We start from the raw sequence: 11062 nt of genomic DNA, 5'->3' as shown, positions 1-11062 counted from the left end.
GTGGGATGCGGGCGGACCCCCACACCGTCCCCAGCCTGGTTCCCGACGCGGCCGGCAGGGGGCGCTCCCGCACAGGCGCCGGAACCGACCCTGGAACAGGCTCTTTTTTCCCACCCCCACGGTAACCAGAGAAAAGTGTTTCAGGGCAAAGCGGGGGTAGAAGTCGCCAATCGCTCCCGACTCGTTTGTTCCTCGGCTCCGAGTCGCAGCCGCCGCCAGCCCAATGCCGCTCCCGGACGGGGCGCGCAGCCCGGGGGGTGTTTACAGGGGGGCGCGCGGCGGGGGCCACACCAACCGGACCTTCGTGTTCGACGACGGCCGATGCGCCGCCAGGTACGGTCTGCAGTGCCCTCCCCCACGTGGAGGGACCCCGGACGGGGCTCGTGCCACCCCAGGGCCCCTCATCCTCAAATCCCCACTACCTGCTCCCCAGGACCCCGGAGCGTGGGGAGCGCGGGGAACAGGGGTGCCCTTCAGGACCCGGTCGCAGTGAGAGGAGCCCTTACTCAGATGACCAGCAGGTGGCCAGAGTGTGGCCATTCTTACCTGCGGGGCTGTGAGCATCTCCCAGGCAGCATGAGGCGCAGACCCTGCGGGCAGGAAGCTGGAGTGCCCGGCATGCCAGGGGGGCCAGGTGCTGTGCTGGCCTCCCAGCCCCCTCTCTGGTCAAGGCTGGGGGAGGAGCCCGTGGGGGTGGCAGCGCTGTACCCAGCGAGGCACAGGGGCCAGGGTTCCCCAGGTAGAAGTGGGTTTTCAAGGGCAGCCCCTCCTAAGAAGAGCCTTGTTTGGGGTGTGGGATGCAGGTGGGCTGTCAGATGAAGGGCAGGAGTCCTGGGTTCTAGTCGCTTGGTGAATTTCGGCTGGTCGCTTGTCTTTCAGAGTCCCTGCTTATTCATCTGTGTGAGGAGAGAATTAACTGACAGGGGCTTTCAGGTGGCCTGGGAGCCGACCTTCCCTGTGCAGTGTCCCACGATGCCACGAAGCTCCTGCCTGTCCAGGTGACTGGCACAGAGGGCACCGTGCCGGTGGGCATCCCAGGAAGGGCAGAGCGGTGACAATCCCGATGGGGGTTTGCCCCAGGGCCCTGTCCTTGGGGCCCTCTCCCCACCCCACCAGCCCCAGAGGACAGGCACACACGTCTGCCCCTCACCCTGGGCCAGGAGCCAGACTCCAGGTCATCCACAGCCGCTGCCCTGTGTGAGACCCTCCCTGGCTGGGCAGAACCTTGGACTCTGGGTCCTGCTCGGTCAGCTGTTCTAAGGCCAGAGAAGGGGTGGATGCCGGGGTTCAAGGCCAGGTGCTCCGGCTGTTTCCTTGTGGAACTTGGCTTCCCAGCTTGCCAAGTGAGTGGTGGAGCGAATGGTCTTTAAGGGCCGTTTCTGGTGAGGGACCAGGACCAGAAGGGGAAGCTTCCAGCCACACGTCAAGGGTCAGGGTGGTCCCTCTGCAGGGACAGCGCCAGCCTGGCACCCGTGGGGTCCTGGGGGCACAGCTTTGGGTGAGAGGCAGGGGCCCTGAGAGCAGGCTGTGCAGGTGGTATCCTTGGGAAGTGGAGTTCACCCCGTGAGGTGGGCACAGCCTGGACCTCCCTCGGGCTGCCCTGAGGGATCAACCAGGTGGCATCTGTCAGGCACAGAATAAGTGACCAGAGAGGGGTCTTGTGACGTGGTCTGGCTGCCTCTCTGCCCATCTCCCTGCTTGGACAGGTGTCACCCATCTTTCTGGCGACCCATGTCCAGTTCCCCTGCCCCACTTGACTGCCTGCTGCAGGTGAGGTAGGGGCTCGGTCCCCCAGACTGCTCCGCGTCCGCAGGGACAGCGCTCCTCTCCGCTGGTCGGAGCTGACCTCTGACCCTGCAGTGATTTGCCGTCATGCTTCAGACACACGTGGAGTGCCTGCCAGGGCCAAGGGTATGTCAGGCAGGCTGGGTAGGGACCCCCCCAACCAGGAAGGTCAGGCGGGGTAGAGATCCCCACCCCCTGCCCAGAGCAGGGGAGACTGGCTGAGAGGGTAGCCTGGCTGGGGTGGGGTGGGGCAGCGGAGGCCAAGGCTGGCAGCTCAGGGAGGTGGGCTTTAGCTCGGAGAGGGAAGACCCCTTGTAGGTGGGTGAGGATCCAGGTTAGCGGAGCTCGAGGGGTGGGTTCCTGCACCAGGCTTCACAGCAGGGTCAGCCCTGGAAACCAGAGTCCTAGCTTTGCGCCTTCCCACTGGAACCTCTCGGTCCCCCAACAGCCCTGCCTACCCAGGGCCAGCATGGGACCCTCTGGGCCCCAACGGTGGAAGGCGCAGATCCAGGGCTGGCATCCCGCCAGGGTGCATGTCTGGCTGGAGGTCACGGCCAGCCTTCCCAGCCCATATTAGGGAGCGGTGCCTGCGGGGCAGCAGGAAGTGGCCCAGGCTCCGTGGGAAAAGGTTCCCAAGGCCCGAGGTACAGGCCAGTCCTGTCCAGCAGGAGGGACAGCTTCCTGGTCTGGGGGCCAGAGGGAACTTGGGGGTCTGCCTTCGGCCCGGGGTGGCTACGGCCACAGCTAGGGAGGACAGAGGTGAGTGAGCAGGGGATGGGGTGGGGTACCCGCTCGGAGCTCGGCTTGTGTCCAGCGCGGGTCCGTGGGTGTCATCTGTGCGCTCATGCGGGCTCTGTCCACCGTTCACACGGGTGTCCCAGCCTGTCCATGTGTCTGACCAACCCCGAGTTACCTGGCATGACCCTGCTTTGGCAGGGCTCGTGCTTTGTTAGAGGATTTCGTGACTGAATCATGAACTCTGCCCTGAGGCTTCTCCTTCGGTCGCTGAGGATGTGGGGATTTGCAAGCTGTGCCCGGGTGTGTGGAGCCCCTAGACGGGTGCTGGCCCAGGGGCAGTGCCTGATGACACGGGCGATTTTAAAGGAGTCGTGGGAACTCTGTGGGCTGTGTGTGCGGATGGGCCCCCCCATGTTCACCAAATCCTCTTTCTCCTACCGTGCTCGGGGATGGGGAGGCCTGTAGCCGAGGCCCGTACTAGACGCTGGCAAGTTTAAACCATTTGCAGAGGACAAGGCAGGGTCAGTAGGCCAGCTCCAGGCTGGGGTTCCTGGAAAGGCCTTTCCCAAGAGGTCTGCTCTGTGGTTTAGACTTCCCACAGGGGGTGTGTTCAGGGGTCCCTTGTGCAGTCTCTCTGGCTGTGGCCAGCCTGTCCTGCATGGGGCAGTGAGCCCTGGAGGCCACCCTGCAGTGCCAGCCTTGGGGGCCTGGGATGCTGCCCTGCGTGTTGACGATGATGTGACCAGAAACCCCCCTCCTGCCCATAGAACAGCCTCCCACCCCTGGGGTAGGCCCCACGTGAGCCTTCAGCCATCTTCACAGAGACCCTGGATGTTGGGCCAGAGGCCGCTGCTGGACACCTCTTGGCAGGTGTCTGATCTTGGGAAGAGCTCAGAGTCTTAAATCAGGGACAGAGGCCCCAGGTGCCAGGCGAGTACGGAATTTCACCCCATCTGGCAGACAGACATGGGGACCCCTAGGGTGTTGGGAGAGGTGAGCCTGGAGGTATTGGCAAATGTTACAGGACAAAGGACAGGGAAGCCAGCCAGGGAGTTGGATTCTCCGGGACGTGAGGCTCTAAGGAGAGGGACCTGCCCGGTGTGAGGTGTGGGCAGGGTGTCCCCACCTGGGCCTTAGCTTCTAGGCAAGGCCCAGAGCACCCCTGCAGACCATGCCAGCCCTTGGAGCCTGGTGGCTGAGCAGGGACACGGTGGTGCCGCAGTCCCACGGCCGTGGTAGTGGGGCACACAGGCCAGCCTTCCGCCTCAGCCCCCCACAGCTCGGCCCAGGCCTCCCCCGGCACCTCCCAGTGGCCACCACGCACCCAGCCAGGGGGCGGGCACCCAGGGGGTGAGTGCTGGGTCTGCCATCTGGACGTGGGCTTGCTGCCCCGCACTGAGGGACCCGGGCACATTGCGTCCCCCGCGGGGGCGTGCAGCATGGGGTCTCCCCAGAGGTAGATCCAAGCCCAGGTGGGCAGCCAGGTAGGGTGGGAACTTCAATCCCCGTGGCTTCTGCCTCCCCTGTGTCCAGGGGGCAGGCCCACAGCTTGGGGAAGGCCAGGGATGGTGATGGCGCCCCCGTGGCCACGCCCAAGGCCCCGTGGCCACATGGCTACCAGGCCCCTCCTCCCTGTCCTCTGGGCTGGCTTTGTGCCAGGGGATAGCTGCTATGAAGTGTCTGTTTCGATAGCTCTCCAGCTTGAATTTGGCCAAACGACATATCCTGAGCTTTCACTCTGGGATTTGATGCAGCTCGGAGACGGCGGTGAGCAGCGGTCCACAGCGTTGACTCAAAGGCTCCTCCCCTAGGAAGAGGGTGGTCCTTCCCCAGAGATGCACACCCACCAGCTCTAGGCAGCTTGAGCAGCTTTGGCTTTTTTATCATGGTGGGTGTCGCGGTCAGCAGAGGGATTCGGCGGCTTTCTGCTTGCCCGGGCACCCAGCCCAGCGCTTGACTGACTGCTCCCCGACGCTGGTGGTGCTGTGACGTCTGCAGGACTCCCCTGCGGGACACTGGGCAGGGATGTGTGCGCATGTGCGGGCAAACACACGTGTGTGCGCATGCGTGTGCATTGTGCATACATACATACACGACTGTGCACGCAGGCGCACACAGGTCCATGTGTACCCACACATGTGCACACACGTGCACACATCCCCCATCCCTCTGTCAGTCATAGGTCTCCAGTTTCCTTGGAAATTTTGAACCGAGTGTGAGCTACTGAAGAATGCATCTGAGGAGAGGGAGCGTGTCTTTGAGCCAAAGGGGGTGTCCCTCAGTGCTACTCCGGGTTGGCTTGAGCATTGCAAGCAATGTGGACTCCTTTATAAAGGAGCCTTGGGGGGAGAAGGGACATTTTCCCAGGATGTCATGTGCCCTCCTCCCCAGAGACCTGCCCGTGGCTGGGCCCAGGACAAGGGCTGGGGCCGCGGCTGCAGCCTGGTGATGATGGGGAGAGGATGGTCCTGGCGCTTCTCACGTCCAGTAACTCAAGCCTTGCTCAGGACGCCTCCTGGTGTAGCAGCAAGGCTGAGGCACAGCCCTTAGCTCAGCATTCACCACCCACACCCCCGCCGAGCTGTCACCGTGCAGTGGGGACATCCTGTACACCTGGTATGAGCCAGGCAGACAGAGAAAGCCCTGTCTCACTGGAGTCCTCTCCGAGCAGATTGTGTTTAGTGTTTAACCTAAATGGGATCCTTTGAGAGGGCTCTTCTTTTGTAGAGACGTGTCCACTCAGGTCACCGGGACCTGCGTGTTCACAGCGCAGCATGTCCTGCGTAGCGGACGTCTGGGCCGTCTGCAGGGTCATCGTGAGGCTAGGGTCTGTGCCCAGCGTCCTAGGCACAGAGGAGGGTGTCCTAGCTGGAGTCTCGGGGTCAGAGAGTCCCCCCCACATCATGGTACTTGCTGGGCTGTCTCCCTAGTGGCCAGGGAGGCAGGAGGTCCTTCATGCGTGTGTCAGTTGAATTTTTTGTCTTTGTTTTCTGTTCTTTGAGCTGCTTTTCGTTCGTCCTTTGTGTCCTTCTGCCTGTCTGTCTTTCCTGCATGACTCGCAGGCATCCTTGCACCGACCTGATTTCTCTCACTGTTCTTCCCTTTCATCAGAGTGTCTTTAAACAAAAGCGTGTTGTTCCCCCGTGGAAGCGTCGATACGTCTGAACAAGAAGCCTCCGGACCCCACGCGTCTTTGCCCTGCGTTCTCTTCCAGGCTTCTCCTCGTTTGGGGGCTGTGAGCTGGGGTCTTTCTTTAGCTGACGGAAGGCCCGCGGCTGGATGGCGTAGCCACTGACAGTACCTGAGCCCCGGCACTGGCCCTGCCCAGGTAGCTGAGTTACTTCAGTGCTGTGGCATCCGTTTCCCCGTCAGCAAATTGGGGGGACGCCATTCCCACCACACAGGATGTTGCAAGCATCCTGTGAGAGGCCCTGAGGATGGGTTGGGCTGCTCTCATTCCAACAGCAACACTGAATTACTGATGTCCCTCCCGAGGCCTCCTTTCTCTCCTGAATTCCCCTGCTCTGTGTTCTCTCTCATACCAAGCCCTAGAGATCCCGTTGCTGGAGCTGTAAATTAGCCCTGACAGCTGGCAAGGCCCGTCCCTTCTCTGTTTTTCTCTTACACCCGTCCTGGCAGGTCTTGCATCTTTATCCTTCAGCGTGAATCTCGGAAACAGGTTCTGAGAAGATGACTGTGTGCATTGGCGGGAGCTGATCAGCTTTGCCTCTTCCTCTGGAGGAGGGTTGCTGAGCTCTGGGAGCACGACCCCCTCCTGCCGTCGGTGAGAGCGCCGGAGAGCGGTGGGCTGTTGCTCTGAGTGGTCCTGGAGGCCGGTGGCAAGTGGGGCCCCAGTTCCTGAGTTTGCACGGCTGCCGTGAGCAGGCCCTCCCTCCCGTGTTGCTGCCACTGCCTTGTTGGCTCCTGCCTTGGGTTGGTGCGACCCCATTAGATGCTCTCATTTGTTCTAATAGGTTTCAACTGATTTTCTTGGGTTTTCTTGGCAAACGGTGATGCCTGCTGCAGACAATGAGAGCCCCATCTCTTCCTTCTCTTACTCTTTGCTTCTTCTCAGTGGGAGCCGAGGACGCCCATCGTGGAGGGCAGACTCTTGTGTTCCCAGCTGGAGCGGGAATGCCTCCAGGATTCCACCATTGCCTGGATTTTTTTTTGGTTGTTGTTAATCAAATTAGGAACGTCTCCCCCTATATCTAATGTATTAATGGATTTGGGGGCCTTAACAAATCTTTTTTCTGTATCTACTCACAAGATCATATGGATTTTCTCCTTTAATTTCTTTCTTTTTTTTTTTTTATAAACGTATTTGTTTATTTTTGGCTGCATTGGGTCTTCGTGGCTATGTGTGGGCTTTCTCTAGTTGCGGCGAGCAGGGGCTACTCTTTGTTGCGGTGCGCAGGCTTCTCATTGTGGTGGCTTCTCTTGTTGCAGAACATGGGCTTTAGGTGCACGGGCTTCAGTAGTTGTGGCTCAAGAGCTCTAGAGCGCAGGCTCAGTAGTTGTGGTGCACAGGCTTAGTTGCTTCGCGGCACGTGGGATCTTCCCGGACCAGGGATCGAACCCGTGTCCCCTGCATTGGCAGGCGGATTCTTAACTGCTGCGCCACCAGGGAAGCCCTCCTTTAGTTTCTTTGCATAGTGCAGTATATTGCACTCTTTTTTAGATAAATCCTATTTGGTATTTTGCTGGTACGGTGTCGTTATGCACTACTGCGTTCCATTTAGTAACGGTTTACTTAGGATTTTTGCACTTAGAGTATTAAGGGAGATTGCCTCATATATAAATTGGTGTTGTCTGCACCTGATTTTGGTGATGGGATTAGGTCAGCTTAGGAAAATAAGCAAAGTTGCTTCTGTTTCTGTGCTTTGGAATGGTTTGACTGAGGTGGCAGAACTTGTGCAACTACTGGGGCCTGGAGCCTTTGGCGGGAGAAGCAGGTTTTTGACCACTTTACCCTCCTCAGTTGTGCTTGACTCCTTGACCACCAAGGGGGCGGATTTGGGAGGGAAGGGAAGCAGGAGTCCTGGCCCTCAGAGGGGTTCCCCTTGGCCGCCTGTAGGCAGTGCAGCTGCTGGTAAACAGGACGGCCCCATATCAGGTGCACCTGGCTTCCCCATGCCCCACTTTGTGGGCCTCTTCCTAGGCTGTGTGAGCCCAGAGGTCCTTACCTCCCATCGGAGGGACGGGGAGTCCTGGCTGCATGCGGGGTTCTGAGGATTCTGTGCCACATGCTGCAGTCACAGTGCCTGGCACACGGCTGGCACTGGGTGCTGAGGCCCTGGCTCTCCCTCCCCTGGGCCCGGAGGGTCAGGGCGCGCGAGCACATGTGCACCAAACTGGGAGATGACTTCCCGCCGTGTGTGCCGGGTGTTGGTTTCCTTTCTCCTCCTTAGCCTCCCTTGTTGGATCCCGTAGGTCGGCATCCCGAGTCTAAGCCCCCCTGAGGGGCCTCCAGCAAAACTGGGGAGACCGTGATGGGGAGCTGGTCATCCCAGGAACCTGACGCTTGGGGTCAGACCCTTTGTCCACTGGAATTTGGCCAAACTGCTAGCTCACCAGCCCCAAATTAAAAACTGACGTGGATTATGCACCCGTGTGCTAGATACCACAGTGCACACCTCAACCTTGCTGTTTCCTTACATCTTTACAGTCACCTGCTAAAGGTAGAAGGTGTCAGGATATTCATTTACAGATGAGGGAACTGAGGCTCAGGGAGGTGAAGTGACTTTCATGGGGCCACCCAGCATGGACTAATGGGGCAGGACCGAGCCCGCTCAGTCATCAGGACCCTTGGTGGCTCCCTGGGCCTGCGGGTTTACGCCGACGGGCCCTGAGAGTCCCCAAGGCCTTGCCTGGGAGGGGGCTGCTCTGCCCAGGCTCGGCAGGGGGTTGGTGAGTCGCACAGACGAAGTTCCATGGCTCGTCCTAAGGGCAAGCAAGGGCCGGGAAGATGGACGCCTTCTTTATGCCACCGAAGCACTGAGTTCTTAGAGAAATCGGCCATTCTTCCATGTGGCCGTCATACAGAACAGAAAGGATAATGGGTGTGGTTTGGGGATCCCAGGCTTCCTCCCGGTCCCTCTGGGCCCGCAGGGAGGAGGGAGTGGGAAGGGGAGACGAGGAGGCCGAGGTGGGGCCTTGCTTTTGCCCCACCTGGACCGTCTCAGCTCCGAGGGGGATGGGCCCCCCCCCCCACTCCTGCATGCGCAAGAGCTCTCAGTGACACAAGCCTTTGGGCTTGGAGAGAGGTCTCAACCAGCCCCCTCGACACGGGGGCAGCTGTTCAGCCACATCCCTCCTACAAGGGGCACCATTCCAGGAGACCTGGGGCCCTGGTTCTCAGCCAGCACAACAAACACTCAGGTTCATGTGGGCTTTCGGCTCTGCTGGTGCAACGAGGCAGGATGCCAGGAGGCCTGTGGGGTACCTGCTCTGCACCCTGTGTTCACTCCAGTGCCCGGTGTCCCAGCAGCGGCGCCAGGGAAGAGGGGCAGCGTCCCCCATCCCCCCCCCCCCAGGCCACAGCGCGCGGGCAGGGGCCCGGCCTTCTGGCTCCTCACGCAGTTCTTACCCACTGCTGTGTCCCCTGAAGCAAACAGCGGCCCTGGGTTCCGAGCGCTTCCACGGGCCCTGCCGTGTCCGGGCCTTGAGGCCAGGAGAGAAAACCCAAAGCAGGTCAGAGTGGGGAGGGGATCAGAGGCAGCCGTGCCCGGGGAGCTGGCAGTCTCTTGGGGCTCTGCCATTGAAAGAGGCTTTTGGCAAGAAAGGCGCAAAAGCAAGAAGACACAGCCCCCAACCTCCGGCCGTGTGGTTCCCCCTCCTGCGTGCCCCTACCCACGGCCCCACCAGCTTGTGACTAAGGAAAAACATGCAGCCACGCTGATGCAATTAAGGAAATGTTATTTCTCAAATGCTGCCAGATCCTCGGGGTTGACCCCGAGACCCGGAAGAACAGCACGCAGGCGTGTTGGGCCCACGTGGTCACTTGCAGCCTCGGCCTGGGACGGTCCTTGAGCAGCTCCCGCCGGCTGTGGGATGGGGGGCTGACACCTGCCTGCTGCTCATCCAGGGGGTCGGGAGGCATGCACCAGGCCCTCGGTGGGGGCCCAGGGAATGTGCTTGCCCTTCCCAGGTTGGGGAGGCAGAGGAGGGGGTCCATAGTGCCCACCCACCCACGTGGACCTCGTGCTCCAGGTGAGTGGCCCTGGCCTCCCAGCCTCTCGTACAGCCTGCCTGTGGTTTTTCAGCGTGGGAGTGAGTGTGGTCAGCAGACCCCTGCACCTGCCCAGAGGCTGACCTGGGCTCCTCTGTCCTCGTCCTGTCCCTTGGGGGCATGGGCCTGACAGTGGGGAGAGCCCACCTCCTCCCCCCCAGCTCATCTGCCCTGCCTCCTGTGGTGACTGAGAAGGGGCCCAGGAGGCCATTCCCGGGTCCACCACTAAAGGGTCACAGCTGATGTGCTGCTCCCCCAACCCCGGGGTCTTGGCTCTTACAAGAGTGAGTGAGGGCTCAGCCCAGCGGGCAAAGGCTGCGGGGAGATATTATAATTCCTGCCTCCCCACCAGTGTCCCACCGGGCGCTGAGGGTCAGCACCTAGGGGCGGCCTTGGGCTGGACTCAACCTGGAAGGTCAGGTGGTTGCCAGAGGGCCGGGAGTCCCTGGGGTCTGACCTGACTCCCACTTGCGCTGGTGGCCCGGCCCCGGCCCTGCCCACCTGCACCATGGAAATGAGAATTCCCACTAGTTAACTAGTTAAGGATGTGCAGCTGCTCTGCTGCATCCGGCACCACTGTGTTGTGGCGGGGCTCCAGGGGTAGCTAGCGAGCCTCTGACTTGGAGGGCAGAGAGGGCCTGTTGTGATGTCCAGAGGGCCCTGGGGGCCGCTGCCCTGGACGCTGGAAACTGGGAGCCTCGGTGCGTGAGGGTAACTGCAGCCAGAACTCACCTGGGTGTGGGAATGGGGGCAGGAAAGGGGAAGGAGCCCCGGAAGACGAATGTTGGTGCCCCAGGAGGCTGCAGACCGCCAGGGACCCTCCCGGTTTACCGGGTGTGACCCTTGCTCTACCACTGCCGGGTGATTGGGACAGGGGTCTCTGTGGCCTCAGAATCCTGGTGACACTGGGCAAAGGGACAGCTGGGGGCTCAGAGGGATCCTGCCCTCCCCTGCTGACACCCCCTCGCAGGCTCTGATCCGAGCTGAGCTGCTTGGCCCCAGGGAGGCCGCAGACGAGGGCCTCTTCGTAAGCCTCCTGGACACTTCCCCCGAGCCCAGCAGCCTGAGGGTCTGGAAGGGGGTCTTTGAGGGGGAGCTAGGTGTCCTGGACCCTGAAGAAGGCTGAGCAGCCAGCTTTGGCAAAGTCTGCGTGGGGGGAGCCGGGAGGGCTTCCACGGCCCCCGTGGCATCGGCAGTGGTGGACCTCCCCAACGCCCTGGAGGTGCTTTGTTTGGAGTGGGCCGCGCAGCGCGGCAGCAGCTGTGGGCGCAGCGGCGGGGCTGTGCTGCGCGGCCAGGCGCGTGGGGG

The 11062-nt window shown here is 61.2% G+C and overlaps 1 protein-coding gene across 1 annotated transcript in view; it reads left to right on the top strand.

The window, feature by feature from the left end:
- Positions 1–223: 223 nt before the first annotated feature.
- Positions 224–11062, top strand: part of KCNT1 (potassium sodium-activated channel subfamily T member 1) — a 73683-nt gene continuing 62844 nt past the window's right edge. The window contains exon 1 of the mRNA XM_007459024.1: positions 224–333. Coding sequence (XP_007459086.1) covers positions 224–333 — 110 coding nt within the window. The remainder of the gene's footprint in view (positions 334–11062) is intronic.

Source organism: Lipotes vexillifer, unplaced genomic scaffold (genome assembly GCF_000442215.2).
Source record: "Lipotes vexillifer unplaced genomic scaffold, Lipotes_vexillifer_v1.1 scaffold636, whole genome shotgun sequence".
NCBI lineage: Eukaryota > Metazoa > Chordata > Mammalia > Artiodactyla > Lipotidae > Lipotes > Lipotes vexillifer.
This window is presented reverse-complemented; position numbering and strand designations above follow the sequence as displayed.